The sequence below is a fragment of the Trachypithecus francoisi genome, unplaced genomic scaffold, assembly GCF_009764315.1.
Source record: "Trachypithecus francoisi isolate TF-2019V2 unplaced genomic scaffold, Tfra_2.0 Lachesis_group14, whole genome shotgun sequence".
NCBI lineage: Eukaryota > Metazoa > Chordata > Mammalia > Primates > Cercopithecidae > Trachypithecus > Trachypithecus francoisi.
Window position 1 is genome coordinate 29225252 of NW_022681459.1, and position 23267 is coordinate 29248518.

Genomic DNA, 23267 nt, shown 5'->3' on the forward strand with positions numbered 1-23267 from the left:
AACACAGAGGGACTCCTAGGGCTGTGACCAAGACATAGTCCTCAAGGGACCCAAGGAAGTAGCTCTAGGAACCAAAAGCAGCTCAAGGGGTCTCCTCCAGCCTGCTGCTCTTGCAGACCTCACCTCCTTCCCCGCTGACACCTGGGCCTGCCTCTTATTGCACCAGGACCCACCACCCTGGTCTCACCAGGTCTCCCACTCCTCTGTCTAAACTTAGCCCCCTTGCCTTGCAACTTCTAGCAGGATAAAATCGCATGTATCACATTAGCATCCTTGATAGTAGCTCCTTTCTCATAAGTGTTATTCAATTAATTTGATGTTTCTCTCCCTGGAAAAAACCAGAATTGCAATAACTTTCGGTTGCTGCAAAATAGTGAAACCTCTGCCACACACCAGATGTCCTGGGGACCCCTCGTCAGGTCTGAAGGTGAGTTGATGACTTGGTCTAGACAACAAAAGAAAAGATGCAACCAATTCCTTTTCACCAGCATGTGAACAAAAAAGCAACTGTTTTGAAATGCAGAACTCTTGAGAGACTTCTAAGGAGGCTTATAATAATAGAAATACTAATAGTTACTATTCACTGAGAGCTGCTATGTGTCAGCCTGGCGCTAAGTTCTTCACATGCAGAATGTAATATGATCCTCTCAGCAACCCTAGGAGCACAAGCTATTACTGTACCCATGCTACAGATGGAAAGACTGAGACTTCAAGAGGCCAGGCACAAAGTTACATAATGAAATGTTTTGAGCTGCATAATATCAAGCTGGTGAAGTTTTCTGACACTGGGTAAATGATACATCCAGTGGGTTGTTTTTTTTTTTTGTTTTTTTTTTTTGTTGTTTTTTTTTTTTGAGACGGAGTCTTGCTCTGCCGCCCAGGCTGGAGTGCAGTGGCCGGCTCTCAGCTCACTGCAAGCTCCGCCTCCCGGGTTCACGCCATTCTCCTGTCTCAGCCTCCCGAGTAGCTGGGACTACAGGCGCCCGCCTCGTCGCCCGGCTAGTTTTTTGTATTTTTTAGTAGAGCTGGGGTTTCACTGTATTAGCCAGGATGGTCTCGATCTCCTGACCTCGTGATCCGCCCGTCTCGGCCTCCCAAAGTGCTGGGATTACAGGCTTGAGCCACCGCGCCCGGCCCAGTGGGTTGTTAAGAGATAAGAACGCAAGCTATAATCAGACCGTGTCAACGTGTGTGTGTGCGCGCGTGCGCACAAATGCATGCACAACAAAAAGCTGTTTTATTCAAAAGATGCAAAAAATGACATGTCTGTTCCCCCTCAGTTTAAAACCTCCATCAGCCAATTACATTGCATGTATTTTCAAAACTCCACATCAATTTTCCAGAAAAACATTTTATTTTCTGTATGGTCCATCATCTTATTTTGAAAAAAACACATTGGTTTGGGGGAAATTGTGTGCTTTGGGTATTAAGAGAGAAACCACTAGTTGTCCCATAGTATCTGTTCTCCTCCCCTTTCATAGGAATGGCAACCCCAGCTTTTGCTGGTACATGGCTGCTAGGAATAAAAACTGTAATTCCAACCTCCTGGCAGCTAAGTGCGGCCATGTGAATAAGTTCTGGCCAATGAGATCTAAGTGGGAAACTCATGTGACAACTTTTAGCGGTGCACCCTCCTTAAAAGACGTCTGTGCCTATCCTCTGCCTCTTTCTTCTTTAGGGCCATGGGGCCCAGTCCTTGGAGGAATCCGGCTTCCCCAGGACACTGTGGGCAAGTGGCCAAGGCAGGCCTGGGTTCTGACCCCCCATTTTTTTTTTTCTGAGACAGAGTTTCGCTTTGTCACCCAAGCTGGAGTGCAGTGGCACAATCTCAGCTCACTGCAAGCTCTGCCTCCTGGGTTCACGCCATTCTCCTGCCTCAGACTCTCAAGTAGCAGGGACTACGGGCACCCACCACCACGCCCGGCTAATTTTTTGTATCTTTAGTAGAGACGGGGTTTCACCGTGTTAGCCGGGATGGTCTCGATCTCTTGACCTCGTGATCTGCCCACCTCTGCCTCCCAAAGTGCTGGGATTACAGGTGTGAGTCACTGTGCCCGGCCTGGCCCCATTTTTATTACAGAAAGAAAGAAACTTCCACGTGCTTTAAGCCACTGCTATTTTGATTTTTTCTCTTTCTTGCTGCTTAGCCTAATCCTAGTTGGTTTTCCTTTTTTGTTGTTTTTTCCCCTAATCTTGATGACCCTCTCCCTTCTCTCCCTGTATGAGAACTTCTGAGGTTTGGATGCAGGGTGTGAACCGGAATCTGAATGCTGCTCAGGTCTTGGCCATGAAGCTGGGGAACAGGAGGAGGGAAGTCTTGGCCAGTGACTCAACTGCTGGTTCTCATTCAAAGCATTTGGGAAACTGAAAAAGTAGACACAGGTCCCAGGCCACACCCCAGGCCTACACTCTCAGAATCTCTAGAGTTGTGTCCCAGGCCCCTGAGCTGGTCATCAGGTGACTGTTGGTCAAGGTGCTAAGACAACATGCTTTTCCTCACTCTTCATTTTCTTAAATTGCTGGGAAGAATGGGTCAACCTATTTCTTTAACCCTATAAGAAATAGCATATGTGTGAAATGCATTCTTATTAATAGATAATGTGTTATTTCATGAATAGAAATTAAACTTCCTCCTTCATTCATTGATATTGTAGGGAATGTCGTAACTAGGGAAGACAAGCACTACACTTGGAGTTGGGACACCTGAGTTTGATTATAGGCTCTGACACTTATGAGCTATGTGGTTCATCCATCATCCACTCATACATCTATCTGCTCATCTTTCCATTTATCATTTATCCATCCATCCATCCATCCATCCATCCATCCATGCATGTACCCATTCATTCATCTATCCATCTACCGTCCATTCATCTATCATGCATTCATCTATCATCCATCCATCCATCCATCCATTCATCCATCCATTCATCTATCATCCATCCATCCATCGATCCATTAGTCATCCATCCATCCACCCATTCATTCATCTATCATCCATCCATCCACTCAGCTATCATCCATCCATCAATTGATCTATCCATTGATCATCCATCCATCCACTCATTCATTAATCCACCCATCTATCATCCATCCATCATCCGTCCATCCATCCATCCATTCATCCATCCATCCATTCATCTATCATCCATCCATCCATTCATTCAACTATCATCCATCTATCCATCTGTCATCCATCTATCTATCATCATCCATTCATCCATCTATCATCTACCCTTCTATCATCCCTTCATTCATCCATCCATCCATTTATCCATCCTCCATCATCCATCCATCTGTCTATTAATCCATCCACTCACTCATCCATCCATCTACTTATTCATGAATTCATTCATCTACTATGTTTCAGACACTCTGATTTTTCTTTGCAACATGCCCTGCCTACCTCATAAGGTTGTTGTGAGTGTCTAACAGTAACTAAGAATCCTTTGTGAGTCTAAGATTTGTGAGGTTGAAACTAGACTCCCTGGATTCAGAAACTAGACTCCCTGGATTCACAACTTGGCTCTGACACTTAACAATTTTGTGGCTTTGTGCATGCTGCATGTGAATTGTGCCTTATTTTCCTCATCTGTGAAAAGGGAATAATAATAATTCCTACTTCATAAAGAGCCTGGCCCATAGAAGTTATTGATTAAGTGCTACTTTTCACTTGTAACCAGTAGAGCACTACACTGGCATAACCAAGGCAGGAAGTACCGAATGTAATAGGGGTGTAATTGCTCAGGTTCAAGAACAAGGACTGTAGATATTCATGTTGTTCAACATTCTTTCTCATTGTGTTAGTAGCTTTTGCTTGATCTATGATTATCATACAAATATACAGCAGAATCATTTAGACACATGGAATCTCCCAGTTGGTGGGGACTTCGCTACATTTTAATAGTGTATATTAACAGAAACACTGTTGGAGACTGCAGAGGTGAGAGGAGGCTGGCAGACAGGTTCCTGAGGACCTCACCACTATCTACGGCCTCTGAGCTTCCCATGCTCTGTCCCTGCCATCACCATCACCTCCACTTCAGGGAAGAAATGAGAAGAACTCAGAGGTTTTAGGGAATGTGCCTAAGCTCCCACAGTTGGTGCCCACATGAGCTGGGCCTGCGAGTGCAGATCCAGGCTATTCATAACCTGCTATCCTCTCTCTGTCCCCTGGGGACTGGGCTGGCTGCATTTTGAGGTTTCCCTCCACCCCAGCCCTCACATCACTCTCACAATGTCCTGGCACCACCATAACAAAGTCCCGCAGCCTGGGTGGCTTAAACAACAGAAATCTGTTCTCTCCCAGTTCTGGAGGCCAGACGTCCAAAATCAAGGTGCTGGCAAAGCCCCAGTCCCTCGGAACACTGTAAGGCCGAGTCCTCCCTTGCCCCTACCTCATTTCTGCTGGATGTGCCCAATCTTTGGTGGACCTTGGCTTGCAGCTGCCTCCCTGCAGTCTCTGCCTCCGTCTGCACGTGGCCTTCTTTTTGTGAAGACGCCAGTCATGTTGGATGAGGGGCCTTTCTACCTCAGTGTGGCTTTGTCTTAACTACTTGAATCTGCAACAATTCCATTTCCAAATAAGGCCATGGCCCACAGTACTAGGGGTTAGGATTTCAACATATATGTTTTTTGTTTTGTCTTTTTTTTTTTTCTTTGAGACAGAGTCTCGCTCTGTCATCAGGCTGGAGTGCAGTGGCGTGATCTTGGCTCACTGCAACCTCTGCCTCCCGGGTTTAAGCGATTCTCCTGCCTCAGCCTCCAGACTAGCTGGGGCTACAGGTGTGGGCCACCACGCCAAGCTAATTTTTGTATTTTCAGTAGAGATGGGGTTTCACCATGTTGGCCAGGATGGTCTCAATCTCTTGACCTCATGATCCACCTGCCTCGGCCTCCCAAAGTGTCAACATATCTGTTTTTGCAGGGGGTGAGGGGTTCACAATTCAACACACAGACAACCCTGTGTATTGACAATTTAAGAAAGAATCCCTTTGGGCATCTTCCCTGAATGTCTACTACCAACAAATAGTATATCAGCATCATAATTTTTGCATATTCAGTGTTTGGAAACCTTCCATGGCCTTTCCTAGCTGGCCTAGTTATTTCATATTCATGAGCGGGTCCCTGTGCTAAAAGGCCAAGAAAGCTCGAGGATAGTGTCCAGGGAGTACTCAGTGTCCCAGCAGGAAGGGCCTGGGGCAATTACTGAGGCCACTCAGTAGTGAGGAGATTGAGGACCCCAGCCGGTGGCTGAGCTGGGACTCAAACCCCTGGAAGGGCCCTGTTTCCTCTGCACCCAGGTTCTTTTTTAATTTTTAAAATTAATTATTTATTTTTGAGACAGAATCTCGCTCTGTTGCCCAGGCTGGAGTGCAGTGGCGCGATCTCGGCTCACTGCAGCCTCTGCCTCCCGGGTTCAAGCAATTCTCCTGCCTCAGCCTCCTGAGTAGCTGGGACTACAGGCATGCGCCACCACATCTGACTAATTTTTTTGTTTGTTTCTATTTTTTTAGTAGAGATGGGGGTTTTACCATGTTGGCCAGGATAGTCTCAATCTCCTGACTTTATGATCCACCTGCCTCGGCCTCCCAAAGTTCTGGGATTATAGGCATGAGCCACCGCGCCTGGCAATTTTTTATTTTTTAAGTTCTGGGGTACATGTGCAGAACGTGCAGGTTGTTACATAGGTATACATGTGCCACGGTGGTTTGCTGCACCCATCAAACCATCATCTAGGTTTTAAGCCCCACATGCCATCTTCCCTTTCCCTCACTGGGCTACATCCCCCTTTACAAAAGCAGCCATTGCTGAGTCTCCGCCATCATTTACATCTCCCTGCATCATGGACTGGCGTGTGGTCCAGCGGTTATGACACATATGCAACTCACGCCACATGCCTGGAGCCTCCCTGAACAGCGAGATGCCCTGTTTGGCCAGATGCCTTGCCAGTGACTGTGGGAAATTACCATCCACAGTTCTCAGGGCTTGCTTTCCACTTCTAGCTAATCTGGCCATGGGGAGTAACCATTCCTGGACTTTGGTGTCAGTCAGTGGGCAGCACTGGCCTGGGGACCTCCTGTGGCCAGCCCTTAGCTAGTGGTTCAGTTCGGAGCATGCAGCTGCAGGTCACAGAAACCTAGCTGGAGAGGCGGAGAATGAACAGGGATGGGTCTTTCCTGGGGCTGAGAGTCTGGGGCCATTCCAGGCTGCAAGTGGCCAGGAGAAGTGGGTCTCCTTGGTCTTTCTCTACAGCATCCTCAGGGTGGCACCCCCCACTCCTTGTACTGGCAAGGTGGCCCGTCTCTGGAGGCACAGGAGGAAGGTCCACTATAGAGCCCCTGGGGGCTGGATTTAGTGGCCATCGTGATTTAGGAGTTGTCTGGAGAAGTGGCGGGCCAGGATCTGGGGGCCTCAGTTGCGTGGGGAGGTTGGAGTCACTTTGGCTGGAGCGGGGGAGGTGTTCCCTGTCCCTCTCTCTGGAAGAGGAGGGGTGTGGTTCTAGCTGGCTTATGTTCAGCACCCCAGGGATCCCCCAGTGCCATTGTTGGACAGCTTTGCTGATCGTGACACCCCCATGCAGTTCCCTGGGGGACCCACAGCAGCGTCCACTCTGGGCAGACTGCCCGGAAATCAGTACAGGGAATGAAAACGGGATCTCAAATGCTCCTGGTTGCATTGAAAGGCTCTTTCCAAAGCAGACCTTCCTGATACGTGGGGATGAACACCCCGAGACGGAGGGGACTGCGTGGTGCAGGATGTAGCTGTGACCTGGCTATAGATGCCCTTGACAACAAGTTACACCCACACACGGTGGGCAGAGGGTCACGTCTGCCCCTGGGCTGATGGGGGCCGGCCAGAGAGCCAGCAGGCAGCTGGCATCGTTCTCAGGCAGCACAGTTTTTAAAAAATTAAACTGAGATGACATTCACATAACCTCAAGCTAACTGTGTTAAAGTAAACCACTCAATGATATTTAGTGCATTGACAGGGTTGTATAGCCATCAACTCCTTGTCGTTTCTAAACATTTTCCTCACCCTAAACGCAACTTCATACTCAAGAGTCCCTCCCCATCCGCCTTCTGCCCGTCCCCGAAAGTCACTCATTTGCTTTCTCTCTGGTTCTGGGTAGTTCCTATGAACAGGGTCATGTTATAGGTACCTCTGGGGCCTGACTTCTTTCACTCAGCGTGACGTCTTCAAGGTTCATTTATGTTGCCGCGGGTCAGCGCTTTATTCCTTTCACGGCTGGGTCACGTTCCATTGCACTGTGGGGCCACAGTGTGTTGATTCATTCACCAGCTGGCGGACACTTGGGTTGTTGCCACCCTTGGGCTGGTGCTGTGAACATGGGTGTGCAAGTAGCTGTTTGAATCCCTGTTTTCATGTCTTTTAGGGTCCACATTCTCTCTCTCTCTCTCTTTCTTTCTTCTTTCTTTCTTCTTTCTTCTTCTCTCTCTCTCTCTCTTCTTTTCTTCTTTCTTCTTTCTCTCTCTCTCTCTCTCTTTCTTTTCTTTTCTTTCTTTCTTTCTTTTTGTTTTAGACGGAGTTTCACTCTGTCGCAAGGCTGGAGTGAAGTGGCATGATCTCAGCTCACTATAACCTCCGCCTCCCGGGTTCAAGCTATTCTTCAGCCTCAGCCTCCCGAGTAGCTGGGATTACAGGCTTGCGCCACCACGCCCAGCTAATTTTTGTATTTTTAGTAGAGACGGGTTTCACCATGTTGGCCAGGATGGTCTCAATCTCTTGACTTTGTGATCTGCTCACCTGGGCTTCTCAAAGTGCTGAGATTACAGGCGTCAGCCACCATGCCCAGAAAACACTCTCTATCTTTTAATTGTTCCCCTGGGTCTGGGGACGGCTCACTCCTCTGTGCTGTGGAGCCTGTGTAGGCCCAGCCTGTGTCTCCATGCAGGGAATCTGACTGGGCTCGCCCCTTCCCACCAGGAGGACCTGCTGGTCCTGCGCAGTCGCACCCTTGTGGCCCAGGCCTCACCAGGCTGCGCTGTCCTTACTGCAATGCTATCCTGGGCTTGGACACCTGCCTCGCCTTTGGTAACCCACAGGCACACAGGTGCACACGTGGGCCTTGCACTCCCCGTGCTTCAGATCCATCAGCCCCAGATCCGGGTAGAGGGCTTACTCCATCGCCTTCCTCCTGTTTGGGCAGATCTCTCACCTGTGCCTGCCTCCTCCCCCAGGTGAGCCTCCACGTGCAGAAGCAGGCCTGGACGCGGGTTATGTGGTCCTCGCTGTGGTGGCCATCTTTGCGCTGGTAGCGGGGGCAGCCACCCTTCTGATCATGCACTACCGGAGAATGAATGGGAGATACAACTTTAAAATCCAGTCCGACAACTTCAGCTACCAGGGGTTCTACGAATAGGAGGCGCAGGCTGACAGGAAGGTGGGTGCAGAGTGGGGGCATCTGATATGCGTGTCCTGCCTCGGCCACCCACGGTGATGGGGACGGCAGAGCAGGATTCGGCCAAGGGTAGATTTGTGTATGTGTCTGTGTTTTGTGGCCCTTTACGGGGCATGCAGCCTCCCTTCTGAGAAAGCAACCACGAGCAGGCACAGAGGGGAAACTACAGGCAGACTGGAGAAGGTTCAGTCACTTCACACACCCACTGGACTGGCTCCGTGATACCGGTGGCAGTGCTATGTGGGTGACCGCAGGACCCGGGGGCCTACCACAAATCCCGTCTCTGCCACCTAGTCTCTGGGCCGCCTAAGCAAGGTCCTGAGCCTCTCGGTGCCTCGGTTTCATCATTTGTAAAAGAAATCATGGTAACAGTCCCGGCCGCGTAGAGGGTGTGACATTCAAATGGGAAGATGCCCAAGAGACCCCGCTATGGGGTCCGACACCCTCGATCACTGATGGATCCTAAGGATCGTCCTCAGCCGAGTGTCCCTGAAACCTGGCACTCGCAGGGATTGTCACATGTGGTGTGGATGCCACAGTGGATCCCCCACACCTTGCTACTCAGGCCCACAGCCCCAACTTATATATGTCCTTTGGAGGCTAAAGATGCTTCTCTGATCTGCTCCTGTGGATTTCTGTTTCTCCTGGGCTTGCACATAGTTCACCACAAATGAGTGACAAGCATTATGGAGGGCAGTATCATTGGTATAAACCTTCAGTGGGAAATGCCAAGACTGTGACTTCTGTAAAGATTTTCAGATTTTATTTATTTTTTGAGATGGAGTTTTGCTCTTGTTGCCCAGGCTGGAGTGCAGTGGCGTGATCTCAGCTCACCGCAACCTCCGCCTCCCGGGTTAAAGCGATTCTGCTGCCTCAGCCTCCCGAGTAGCTGGAATTATAGGCATGCGCCACCACGCCCGGCTAATTGTGTATTTTTAGTAGAGACAGGGTTTCTCCATGTTGGTCAGGCTGGTCTTGAACTCCCGACCTCGGCTATCCACCTGCCTCGGCCTCCCAAAGTGCTGGGATTACAGGCATAAGCCACCGTACCAGGCCAAATTTTGAGATTTTTCTAAAAAAAGAACATGGCTGTAATCCTAGCACTTTGGGAGGCCAAGGCAGGAGGATCGCTTAAGCCTAGGAGTTTGAGACCAGCCTTGGTAAGACAGAAAGACTCCACCTCTACAAAAAAATGCAAAAATAAGCTGGGTGTGGTGGCACATGCCTGAGGTCCCAGCTACTCAGAGGCTGAGCTAGGAGGATCGCTAGAGCTCAAGAGGTGGAGGTTACAGTGAGCTGAGACTGCCCCACTGCACTCCAGAGGGCGACCCTGCCTCAAAAATAAATAAATAATAATAAAAGAAGAAGAGAAGCACTTACGAGGCTTATCTGGCAGCGTGTGAGACTGCTGACTACAAATGCTGTACAGCGAGCATGGCGGCATCGGCTTCCTGGGAGGCCTCAGGAAACTTACAATCATGGCGGAAGGCCAGGGGGAAGCAGGCACCTCTCCCATGGCTGGAGCAGGAGGAAGGGTCAGGGCAGGTGCTACAGACGTTTAATCAACCAGATCTTATGCGAACTCTATCATGAGACAGCACCAAGGGGATGGTGCTAAACCATTTTTGAAGGATCCATCCCATGATCCAACCACCTCCTATCAGGCCCCACCTTCAACAGGGGGATCACATTCAACATGAAATTTGGGTGGGGACACAGATCCACACCATATCAACTGCCCGCCATCTAAGCCAACAGGAGAACAAGGAAAGACGAGAGGTCAATTTTCCCTTGAATGTTTTAATTTCCAGGAGGGGACATTCAGCATGTCCTTGGCACCAACCCACCAGATTTCCTTAGAAAGCCAGCAGGACAAGTGTTGGCTTCGTTGCTGGGATTCACATCTTAAATATTAAGTAAAAGGCACTGACATTTCCTCGTAACTCTATCTAGAGAGGTGACTGGCCTCTGGCACTGGCCTCATCTATGCTATAAGGGCTCTGAGACCCCAGAATAATGCGCACATTAGTTACCAGGAGTCCTGGCAGGAGAGAGGAGTAAGACAAAGCTAACACAAGCATCCCCCTTGCCTGGGCAGAATCACATCCACAAGCGGGTGGCGTTTTCTCTGAGGAAGTTGCCCAGCAAACGCAGCATGGAGGTTGCCTTTTGGAAATGTGTGCTGTAGTCTGGGCTTTGCTGTGTGACCTGGCAGGATTTGCTTGAGTTTTCTGGGCCCATTTCCTCATTTTAAGATTGGAGCCAGTGTCTACTACACTTTGCTGTGTTGTTTCCAAAATCTGTTTAAGGGGCTGGGTACGGTGGCTCACGCCTGTAATCCCAGCACTTTGGGAGGCTGAGGCAGGTGGATCACGAGGTCAGGAGATCAAGACCATCCTGGCTAACACGGTGAAACCCCGTCTCTACTAAAAAATACAAAAAATTAGCCAGGCATGGTGGCAGGTGCCTGTAGTCCCAGCCACTCGGGAGGCTGAGGCAGGAGAATGACGTGAACCCGGGAGGTGGAGCTTGCAGTGAGCCGAGATTGTGCCACTGCACTCCAGCCTGGGCGACAGAGCGAGACTCCATCTCAAGAAAAAAAAAGAAAGAAAATAAGGGCCTGAGCACAGGAAGACGGGCTTGGCTGGAGAAGCTGCCTGCCCAACGAAGAAGGTGCAGTGTGGTACTGACAATGTCTGTTGTCTCCCAACATCCCTGTGAGGTTGTGCTGTTATTAGCATCCTGTGTTATAGTTAGAAACCCAGGGCAGGAAGGGATAGATGTCCCAGGTCGTGTGGCTGGGAGGTGGTGGAGCTGGGCTGCATGGGATTTCCGTTTGGCTCCAGGGTCAGCTCTCTTAGCTGCCAAGCTTAGAGCCTCTCTTAGGCTAGTGTTCACATGACTGATGGACCCTTAGAACAATGCCCCTTGCCTTTCTGCTTTATCAGTGACCTGGAGAACTTGTATTTTAGCAGCTGTGCAAGGGAATCCATAATTCTTAATTCTTGCAGTAGAGGCACCAGGTGTCCCAGTTAGAGGCAGAAACTGTTGTGGTTACAGGGAAGGAACCTTCCAGGGAGCCAGGCGCTGCTGCTCAGCTGTGGTCTGGGTCCTCAGCCACCTCTGAGGATCCCAGAGGGGCAGGGAACAGCAGTGAAGTTTCAGTTCAACTTTACACTCTAATAGTGAAAAATAAGTAAGCTTCCTCAGCATGGTAGCTTTTGGCCTTTGGTTTGGGGTCCATGGGGTTTGGGCCATGAAGACCCCCTCCTCACCAAGCCCATTGCCTCCCATCCTGGGCAGGGGACACTGTCAGTACCAGCCTGCTCCCTTTTTGTCAGGCTGACAGTTTCCCCAGGCAAGCCCGTCTTCCCTGTGCTCAGGTCCTTATTTTCTTGAGGTAACAGATTTTTGAAGCAACTCAGCAAAGTGTAGTAGACACTGGCTCCAATCTTAAAATGAGGAAATAGGGCCCAGAGAACTCAAGCAAATCCTCCCGGGTCACACAGCAAAGCCCAGACTACAGCACACATTTCCAAAAGGCAACCTCCATGCTGCGTTCGCTGGGCAACTTCCTCAGAGAAAACGCCACCCGCTTGTGGATGTGATTCTGCCCAGGCAAGGGGGAAGCTTGTGTTAGCTTTGTCTTACTCCTCTCTCCTGCCAGGACTCCCGGTAACTAACGTGCGCATTATTCTGTAACCCTTACCGCATAGATGAGGCCAGTGCTAGAGGCCAGTCACCTCCCTAGATAGAGTTACGAGGAAATGTCAGTGCCTTTTACTTAATATTTAAGATGTGAATCCCGGCGACGAAGCCAACACTTGTCCTGCTGGGTTTCTAAGGAAATCTGGTGGGTTGGTGCCAAGGTCGTGCTGAATGTTCCCCTCCTCGAAATTAAAACATCCAAGGGAAAATTGGCCTCTCGTCTTCCTTTGTTTTCCTGGAGCTCCTGTCTCTTGAAGTGAGAACTGTCTCACTAGTTCTAAAGTTCCTGCAGACATCTGCTCTTTGAAAACCATCAGCCAACCCGCCCACCCCCACCAGGTTGACCCTTAGGCAGCCCCACTCAGAGATGTTCCCAGTGTCCTAGTGGGTTCTCCATGGATGGTGCAAAGGTGCAGGGGCCCCAGGTGTGCTCGTCCGGTTCAGGTATCTGCACCAGCCACCCCCACCAGTCGGCGTGGTGGGAGCATCACTCACCCGAGAGCAGGCACAGCCCCACGGCCGCTGTTCCACTGGGCACTCTGGGAGTGGCTGCCTTTTCATGTGGGGCTTGATGTGTCCCTCTCCAGTAAACATAGATGCCATGTCCTCGGGTTGGTGGTTCCTCCACTGCCCATCCTCCTGGGGTTTTCTGTATTAACTTTACCTTTCCTGCATGCAAGCTGACCCAGGGGACCTCTTTCTCCACACAGGTTGCGGTGAGTCAACCTGCCTCCAGAACCTCGGAGCTTCCCTGGCGGGCTCCCCTGGGATCCCCAGTGTCTCTCTGCACCTCCACCCATCCCTCTGTTCTTAACTCTTCAAGCCTTAACAGGGGTCTGCTCTGATGGATGTGCTCTGCCAGCGCCTGGGTGAACCCAGAGGGGATGATAGCAGCCACCACCTGCCCCCAAGAGGCAGGCCATCCTGTAGGTCCTAGAGGAGCCACAGCCCACAGGCAGATGAAGGGGCTATGGGAGACGGGGGCAGTGCTGGGGGTGCTCTGGCTCCACCACCACCCATGCAACCCCCACAGCCCGGACCCCCAGACCTGCGACCCTCCACACCAGTCCACCGAACCCTCCCAGGCTTGCTCTTGCTTGGCGTCCATCACCCCTTTGGCAAATATAGAATATTTACATTCTCAGAGAGACCCGACAGTGCTCGTGACGCTCCTTTAAAAATAGGTCAGTCTTAGAAATATACTGCCAATGTTATTTTTAGTGGATGTTTAGGCTCTTTGACTTTTCTCCTGTGTACCAAGGTATTGCTTTTATTTACACAACAGTGGCTCAAAAGGCACTCTATTAATGTGACAACCTTTTTAATAAGTAGAAATAACATATGCACATATCACTCTTCACATTTTTCTAAGCATTTTCACAGCCGTTTTTTCATATAATCCAACCCCAGTGGGAGGTGTGATTTACCCGTGACACAATGCGAAACCAGAGGAGCTGATGAGTTACTTAATTGAGGTCACAGAATGAATTAGCAAGAAAATGGTTCTAAAAATCTCAGTATTTCAGTCTAGACTTTTCTCCATTATATCATCCTAAGAGATAATGCTCTGTACTATATTTGAAATAAATTGGAGTTGTATTAGATAGCTCACGCCTGAAAGTAGAGTGTTTTTCCTCCATGAACTTAGAATTATAACATGGCCTTAGCTTCCAATCCACAAGACTAATTTTGTTGAATATAATTGTCATCCATACAGAACTTTTGGGGAAAGGAGTATTTTGATTTACTGGATATTCTCAGAGTCAGTAAAGAATGACAGTGGCTAATACGTGTGGATCACAGATTCCGATCAAGTAGAATCAATCACACAAGACACTGAAATGTGGCTGCTTGTGCTGGATGCTCCATTTGGGATGGTCCATCACAGGCTCACTGAGCATCCACCGAGGACCAGTGCTATGCTGGGCACTCTGGGGAGGCCAGGAACGCATCTCTGGTTCTTCCCAAGTCATATCCACTAGTCGGCGTGGTGGGAGTGTCGCTTGCCCGAGAGTAGGCACAGCCCCACGGCCACCGTTCCACTGGGCACTCTGGGAGTGGCTGCCTTTTCATGTGGGGCTTGATCTGTCCCTCTCCAGTAAACATAGACACCACGTCCTCGGGTTGGTGGTTCCTCCACTACCCATCCTCCTGGGTTTTTAATATAACCTGTTATAAGCTATTCTGAAGTCAGCTGAGGAGCTTTCACTTGCCTTTCTTGGAAGAGCATGACATACTCAGTAAAACCAGCTGCTGAGCCCCATGACTGTGTGGCTCTTTGGATTTCAGATAAAGTCGTTGACATATATTTAAAAACCCTGTCTTTCAAACTTCATCTATAGTTTTCATGTAATTTTTTTTTTTTTTTTTGAGACAAAGTCTTGCTCTTGTTGCCAAGGCTGGAGTGCAATGCCATGATCTTGGCTCACTACAACCTCTGCCTGCCAAGTTCAAACGCTTCTTCTGCCTCAGCCTCCCGAGTAGTTGGGATTACAGGCTTCTGCCACCACACCTGGCTAATTTTTGTATTTTTAGTAGAGACTGGGTTTCACCATGTTGGCCAGGCTGGTCTCGAACTCCTGACCTCAGGTGATTCTCCTGCCTCAGCCTCCCAAAGTGCTGGGGTTATAGCCTTGAGCCGCTGTGCCTGGCCTCATGTAATCTTAATACATAGACCATGTCTGTTCATTTGTGTTTTCTGAAATAATGAAAACTTGGTTTACTCTCATCCTACTTCTCCCATCCAAGTCTATTCTCCAACAAACACTTTCTGAGCACTCACAGTGCTCCAGGCCCTGAGCTTAGTGCTCTGGGCAAAGTGGTGAGAGAGGCAGACCAAGCCCTGCCCTCACAGAGCGCAAGGCCTTGTTGGGGAGGGAGATGCTGAAATCAGATGATGAGAGACATGGTAAGTACTGAAAGTGATGACTGCATGTGTGCTGTGAGATGCCTCTCACCTGGTCCCTTCATCCACCCAGCTAGCCATCTAACCATCTGCCCATCCATTCACCCACCCATCTACCCATCTGTCCACCTCTCCACACATCTGCTCGTCTGTCCATCCATCCATCCATCCATCCACCCATTCACCCATCCATCCACCTGTTCATCCATCCAACCATCCATTCATCTATTCAACTATCCATTCATCTATTCAACCATCCATCCATTCAACCATTCATTGATCCATTCATCCAACCACTCACCCATGCATCCACCCACTCATTCACCTCTCCATCCATCCACCTCCATCCACCCACCCACTCATCCATCCACCCAACCATCTGACATACCATCCACTCAACCATCTATCCATCCATCCATCCATCCATCCATCCATCCATCCATCCAAACAAGGAATGTGTATTGAGTCCCAGTTTATATACTGACAAGAGGAAGACAAGAAGAATGAGGCAGAGTTTTTGCCCTCAAGTATTCACAATCCATATGAGGAAAAACCCCTGTGGATACTATAATACATGCAGTAAGTCCAGGGAGGCCTCTGGAGGAAGGAAGAGAGAGAAACGGAAAAATGCAAGTCAATGCATATGGACTTGTGCACCTGTTCCCATTACTTCATTGGAAGGGCTCTGGGGTGCTGCCATGTCAGGACTGCTATTTGAGAATATTCTCAGCATGCATATTGCTTGTAGTTTAAACCCTCCAATCCCAGGCTGTTCCCACTGGCATGGCTTAAGGGATTAAATCCAAAGTGTATGGAAACAGAAGGAGGAAGGGAGAGCCCCAGGGTGGCCCTTAGATGTCTGTGGAAGTTGTTCACTGCTCTCCAGGGCAGATGTCACCCCAGGGTTGTGCAGTGCACAACCTGTGAGGCCAGACTTCAGGGCTTTGGAGACTCCCCAGAAGATCTCCTAACAGACTGAGTGGGCAACTCAAGTCCTCCTGTCTGTGGAAGTGGGGAGACTGACATAGACATATTCTATACAAGCTGCATTATAAGCCCTCCACAAATGATTGTTCTCACTTCACAGTTGAGGAAATGGAGACAGTTTGCAACTTTTCTGAAGCCAAACAGCTGGCCGGTGAAGGAGCTGCAATTTAAACCAAGCCCATTGGGTGCAATGTAAACCATGCCACCCTCTGCTTTCTGTGGGGGATGGGAAGGAGGGCCTTTGCAGATTTTAGAACTCAGAGTACCTCTGAGTTGTGGAAAGAGGGCTTAGGGGTTCCCCAAGGCCAGTGGGCTTTTGGTTCTTGGGGTTTGGGTCCCTGGAGGTTCTCATGTTCAGACACTATTGGGACCTCAATCTTCCTGGCCCAGAATCCCAAGCTGTGAATCACTGGAAAGTGGAAGATATGATGGAAGTGCAGGGTCTGATGGGAGAGAATCTGATGGAGGAGAGGCTGATGGAGGTGAAGGCTCTGATGGAGGAGGGTCTGATGGAGGTAGAGAATGACTAGGGCTTTCCATGGGCCCTCTGGCCCAGGTTGCGTCTCTCCATGCTGGCCACTAGATGGCGACATTAGCCATAGTCCACACTGGAAACCGAGGGTCCCCTGGTTTCCGCTGCAACCACAGTCCTGGGTTCTCTTGTTTGTTCTCTTTCACTGGATTTGAGCCTCTTGCGTGTCTGAAATTGTTCTGCAGACCTGCAGGGTCCAGGCCCGACACATGTGTGCAAAGGTGGTGCCCTGGAGGCTCTGTAAATAGCTCAGAAAGTGAGGCTAGTCTTCTTCAGAGCACTGAGTGATGGCCAAGTGCAGGACAAATGAGGCTATGTGGGGACCACAGCACGGACGTCCAGTCTCGCGTCTGGATTTCCCAAGAATGGGAGACGTCTTTTCCCTCCCTTCCCATTTCTGGGAGGAAAGGGGCAGACAGATAGGTGACTAAGACTGGTGGCAGAGAGCCAGCAGCCGCAGGAGCTGGTGCTGGGGAGGCCCAGGTGAGATACCTGTGGCTCGGGAGAGGACCTGTGCATGTGGAAGGGATGCCTGCAATGCCCAGTGACACCTCTGTCTTTTGTGGAGGGTGACAGAATCCACTAAGTTAGCCACATATGCACCTAAACCAGAAGTGAGTATCCAGAACAGCCATGCATGCCATAAGCCATCAGATAAGAGGGGCTGGACAGGGGCTCCCCAAGCCTGTCCTCGGCTGTGATAGGGTAGTTAGCAACCCTCTTTAGTTTGAGCACCTGCTTTGTCCCAGAGAGGGAGTGTTAAATATCTGCTGTTCACCCCCCACGCCCTGTCTCTGTCACTCCTGGGGAGGAGGACTGTAGATCCTCACTTGCGACACCCAGAACACCAAAGTGGTTCTGTTACCGGACAAAAGGTCTTGACTGTGTGTCATCCAGGCTCTTTGTGCTGAACAAAAAATTGAACAAAACACACAAACAAAGCAAAAAAGAAGGAAGCAACGAAAGACAAAGCAACAAAAGAACAGTAACGAAAGTGCAGGTACATTGAAGCTAAAGTACACTCCACAGAGTGGGAGCAGGCTGGAGCAGGTGGCTCAGGAGCCCCCATTACAATGTTCTTTAAGGTTTTTATAAAGCTCAAAGACTCTGGTAACACCCCTAGGTGCCCTTTGGAAGCCTCCAATTAGTCAGACCCTATGAAGGACTGGCCTGTGACCAATCAGAAGCTGAAGTGGAAACTTCTGTCTTGCTATCACGGGAGTGAGGTTGTGGCCTGTGTGCTGCCTAATCTTGCCTGGAACTGGCTGCACCTGCTGTTCTTTTGCTTCTGCCTTAACCCTTGGTCACCCTAATCCCTATTCTCCTGCCTCAGTTCTGATGGAAAGAAAGTGACAGACGACCTGGAGGTTCCTAACCCAGGGAATAGTTAGAGTTTGTATCCCACAAGCTAGTGTGAGATTGTAGGAGGCCAAGGGCGTGGGCTTTACAGTTGTGAGAGTTTGGAGGTTGAATCTCAGCCTTCTATGTGGGGCATGTTACCCAATCGCTCTGAGTCCCTGTTTCCTCACATTTACCCCACCTGTGAAGTGAAGGTGTTGCTAGCATTGGTTAGGGAACTTTGGCAAGAAGTAATGGAAATGTCAACTCCAACAGGCTTTTTTTTTTTTTTTTTTTTTTTTGAGACGGAGTCTGGCTCTGTTACCCGGGCTGGAGTGCAGTGGCCGGATCTCAGCTCACTGTAAGCTCCGCCTCCTGGGTTCCAGCCATTCTCTTGCCTCAGCCTCCGGAGTAGCTGGGACTACAGGCGCCCGCCACCTCGCCCGGCTAGTTTTTTGTATTTTTTTTTTAGTAGAGACGGGGTTTCACCGTGTTAGCCAGGATGGTTTCGATCTCCTGACCTCGTGATCCGCCCGTCTCGGCCTCCCAAAGTGCTGGGATTACAGGCTTGAGCCACCGCGCCCGGCCAACTCCAACAGGCTTTAAGGATAAAGCCAACTTATGACCCCTTGCAAGTGAGAAGTCCAGGCCAGGGTGGACCGCAGGTGTGGCTTGCTCCTGCAGCTCTCTATGGCTCAGATTTTGTCTGCCTTTTGCTCTACGTTCCATGGTGTGTGTTTAACCCAAAGCTCCCTCTTAGCTCCCAAGCAGTAATCAGGACCAATTGCTCATTTGTGTGTGTCCAGCTGAAGACAAAACAGGTCTTCCCCCAACTGCTGATTAAAAGGCTGGGTTAGGCCAGGTGCGGTGGCTCATTCCTGTAATCCCAGCACTTTGGGAGGCTGAGGCGGTCAGATCACGAGGTCAGGAGTTCCAGACCGGCCTGGCCAATTGGTGAAACCCCGTCTCTACTAATAATACAAAAATCAGCTGGGTGTGGTGGCACGTACCTATAATCGCAGCTACTCTGGAGGCTGACGCAGGAGAATCACCTGAACCCGGGAGGCGGCAATTGCAGTGAGCTGAGATCGTGCCATTGCACTCCAGCCTGGGCAACAGAGTGAGATGAGACTCAGTCTCAAAAAAAAAAAAAATGCTGGGGTTATGTCTTGATTGAAATGTCCTACGTGATGTCCCCAACTCCAGGCCTATCGCTCTGGCCAGGAGGATGTTGGGTGCTGCTGATGGGCTGAGGCCTGGGCCGTTTGCAATATCAAGGCAAAAGGCCTCATGCTGTTGGTTCATTAGTGAGAAGCCACGGGAAGGTGACACAGCAGGGAAAGAGACCAGCTTCTGTGTTTTGGGTTCACAGCACCCAAGCCTGCACCCAAACATGGAGAAGGGGACTTGAGTGTCTTTTGAACGTGTCTGCATTGATATTTGCTTCTCTGACCTTGCTCCAGCTCTGGCTCAGCTCCAGGTTCTGAAGGCTTCATCTCCTAGGACATTTTCTGGGAGCTAGGGAAGACAGGATAGCAGAGCCTGGTCACATAGTTCTTTGATAATGCTCTCGGGGGAGAAGCAGTGCCTTCTTACTGGGTTGTTCCTGTGAGAAGCGTTCTGATTCCGACTCAGAAGCCCTGAAGGTGAGAGCCCCTGATGGTGGCAGAGGGGGGTGTGTCCAGGGTCTGGGGGCACCTCGGATCATCTACTTGAGTCCCCTTTGAACCCTGCGTTTGGCAGCAGAGCGATGCCAAGGAAGTCCCTTCTCCTCGGCGTCAAGCACCCGTGCTCATCCTCAAAGCGGTCAGTGATGCTTACGCCACACGCCCCAGGGCCCGGAGCTGCTGAGCTGCACACATGTGCGTTTCTCCATGAGGCCATCTTGGGGGACAAGTGCTGGCACCCCCACATGGTAGGACAAAGACAGAGGCCCTGAGACATTAGTAACCTGCCTCAGATCACACAGCTGAGGCCAGACCAGAGCCCAGGCTGCCCATGGTCGTGTCCTAGGCACCATTTCCCATGGGCATCATTGAGTGGGAGTCTGGGCTAAACAAGACCACACTGGTTTTGATGACGGATTTTCTGCCCCTGTACCACATGGTAGGCCAGGGCCTCCCTCCCACCTGGCTATGCTGCACCTCCACCTTCACTCTTAGTTTCTGTAAAGAGATGTTTTGAGTGCTCGGGGCAGTGACTGAGAATATTAAAGACGTAACACAGGCGTGCACGATGTGGGGCCCCAGTGGGCTTGATGCAGGTTGGCTCCATGCCTGCCCTGGCTCCAGGACCCTCCTCCCCAGGGTAGAGCCAGGACAGGTGGGGGGGGGGTCACTACCTGGCATGATCTGCCAGGGGCTGGGGCAGAGGAATGGAGCCTTCCTGGCAACAGCCATGATCAGCCAGGGGATGGGCAGAGGGACAGAGCCTGGCAACAGTTCCAGGGGCTGTCCTTGGTGGGACTTTCCCTTCCCAGGACCACCAGTTCCCGGCCACAGCGGGAGTCCTGCTCAGGGAGGCTGGCGACCTAGGGGGAAGCCAGCGCTGGAGCTCTGGCTGAGGATGGAGCAGGCGCTCTCTGTTCAACCCTCCAGGCAGCCAGCATCACCAGGTGGCTGGGGTGGCTTCTGGCCTCCACTGTCTGCACCCTGTGCCATGGAGCTGCCTTGGGAAGGTTGTGGCTCCTGCGGCTCCCCCACGCCCACGCAGGCACTGGTCTCATTCGGAGCAGGTCCGCTCTTCCCCAGTGGCAGCCCCACTTTATCGGAGTCACAATGATCTGACTTCCTCCTATTGACCACGCACAGCATTTCCTGGGACTGAGTCTATGTGACCCATCAAGCCCCTCCTGGGCAATCCTCTTCCTTCCTGGAAGGTACATTAAACTCTGAGGTTTCACAAGGGCTGGCTGCATCCCCATGCAGGCAGACAGGACCCCACATACCCAGGCGAGCCCTCCTCAGTAGCCTGTTCGTCTGCAGGGATTCCTCTGGTTCCCGCTCTGGGCAGCCCCACGACCCAGATGCCTCGGCTTCCCAGCCACAGGTCCCTCATTGTCCTCCCCTCCTTGCTGGGGAAAGGCAGGCGCTGGGCTGTCCATGGGGCATGAAAGTGACAGCTACACCCTCCAAGCTCGCTGGGTCCCTCTGCCGGGCACCTCCCGTACCTGCCCCTCTGCAGTCGGGCAGGAGAGATCTGCTAGGGGAGGAGGTGGCACCGGGATCCCCGTCACCGTCCCAGCCTCCCCGCTGCCCTGCACTGGCTCCTGGGCTTCTCCTCGGCCCTCAGTTCCGTGTCTTCATGGCTCCGGCCTCCTGCCTGGGGCAGCCCAGGGCCGCCAAGGGCTTGGTTGTTCCAGGAGGCTGTTGTACACAGAAAACATCTTCATGGCTGCTTGAACATTTAATATATAATTTATTGAGGCTAATTTTTAAAAAAACAATTAGTTTTCCTTAAGTAAACTCAATTCATGAATCTTATTTGTTTTATATTCATCTGGGAGCTTTTGGCAATCTCTTTCAGAGGGACTTTTGATTAATGTTTGACCAACTCAGTTGAAAAAACCTCATAGTCAATTCTGTTAATTAAATTCCCTCAGACATTTACACAGAACTTATACATTTATTTGATTTTCTTTTTAAGACACTTCAGCTGCCTGACCCAAGTACTTCAGAGGACTCTGAGAAAACCACTGACACCTTTGTAAACAGGCGGCTCCCAGACTCCAGGAAACATTCCAATTCTACTGATATATCTAGTTTGTTTTGCTCACACCTTTCAACTTAGAATCACTAGTCTGTAGAGAATCGCACATTTTAAACTAGAATCAGCTATTCTGGGGAATAAACTGGAAAGTGTGTGCTGTGGGAGCCTCTAGTATGCCTCATTCTCTTACACACTGTAAACACTTTCAAACACATACATGGACTGTTTTAGGACACAGCAGGAAAGTATTAATATGATAGGCTTAATTTGCTTCATCATCTGCAAATGATGGTAAACCTTTCTGGGGTTGAAGAGCTTTCTTCACTATGGAAGCAATTTCCTATAGCAAGAATGGGATTACTTTCTCAAAGTGTGCGTGATTTCAGTCTGGACTTGAGACCTGGGATCACAGGCCTTCCAGATAATTCTGTGATGCCACTGATGAGAACTTTGAAAGCTGCCCTGACATAGACCTCCACATCCTCCTGAAGGGCCAGTCTCCCAGGTGTGTCCTGATTCAGATAAATCATTCCCTGATCCTTCCATCAGATTAGTCTGTGCCCATCACCTGGTGACTTCACCGACTAGATTCAACATTTCTGCTTATTCTCGAGTTATTTTCAAGCTCTTCTGAATTGGAGGAGTACAACTGATTAGATTCAACTTCTCTACTTCTCCTTCAAGTTATTTTCAAGCTCTTCTGAACTGCAGGGATACGACTCTCACAGGCCGAGTCTCCATGTCTTTTGTGCTCTGCCCAGCTAGGTAGTTCCTGTGCTGTGAAGCTGCCTGGTGCTCTGGGCTGCCCCTTGATCTGCTTCCGATTTAGCATCTGGCTCCAGCTCCTCCACTGTGGCCCTGGCCCTACCTGTGCTCCTGGAAGGAGCGTTTGGCCTATTCAAAACTAAACCCTACCACCCAGTCTGTCCACATGTGCTTAGAGAGTGTAGTACAATTGGTTGACTGTATAGGACTGTGGGCTTTAGAGACCTTCATGCACGTTTGATCATCGATCCTCACAAAGGCTGTGCAGTTGGGGAATATCCTCCCAGGTTCATAGGTGAGGAATTGATGCCAAGGCATGTTAAGGGGCCTCATGAAGCTGCATAACCAGTGCCCTTAGAACCTCGATAGCAAGAGCAGATACTGATTGGTTACGTTCTTAGGGCTAGATGCTGTGCTAAGAAGTTTACACACATGATCTAATGACACCTCCCAAGAATACCACGGGTTGGGAACTGCTACCACCCCCATCTCACAGGTGGGCACTCAGGAGCTCACAGAGGATGAGCAACTCGGTGAGGCTGAGATTCCAGCCCAGGCACCCTGACCCCAGAGCTTGAGCTTAGCGTCTGCAGCGCTGCCTTTCCCCTGACGTCAGCCCAGGCGTCGCCGGCTGCAGTGGCTTTGGACACAGTTATAGGTGTCCTGCTTAACTGCATCTGGAGGAGGCAGGGTGGGTGAGCTATATCAGGACAAATCCTGGGGGTGGCCCCAGCTGCAGGCAGGACTCGGTCCTTAGCAGAGTGGCCACTGTACAGAAAGCCACACCAAGTCAGAGGGCGTAGGGTGGCACTGCAAGGAAGGAACGTGTCCAACACTCAGCACCCAGGCTGCACCTGGATCGGGGCAGCAGCGCAGCTTTCCGGGCAGGCAGGCAGCTGGGG

At 50.5% G+C, this 23267-nt stretch overlaps 1 protein-coding gene across 2 annotated transcripts in view; it reads left to right on the top strand.

The window, feature by feature from the left end:
• The window catches only part of UMODL1 (uromodulin like 1), a 68273-nt gene extending 54537 nt beyond the window's left edge, over nucleotides 1-13736 (top strand). For both annotated transcript variants that reach the window (XM_033232550.1, XM_033232551.1), the window contains 3 exons: nucleotides 343-427; nucleotides 8202-8404; nucleotides 12841-13736. In XM_033232550.1, coding sequence (XP_033088441.1) covers nucleotides 343-427; nucleotides 8202-8383 — 267 coding nt within the window. In that variant the 3' untranslated portion in view covers nucleotides 8384-8404; nucleotides 12841-13736. The remainder of the gene's footprint in view (nucleotides 1-342; nucleotides 428-8201; nucleotides 8405-12840) is intronic.
• The last annotated feature ends 9531 nt before the right edge of the window (nucleotides 13737-23267 follow it).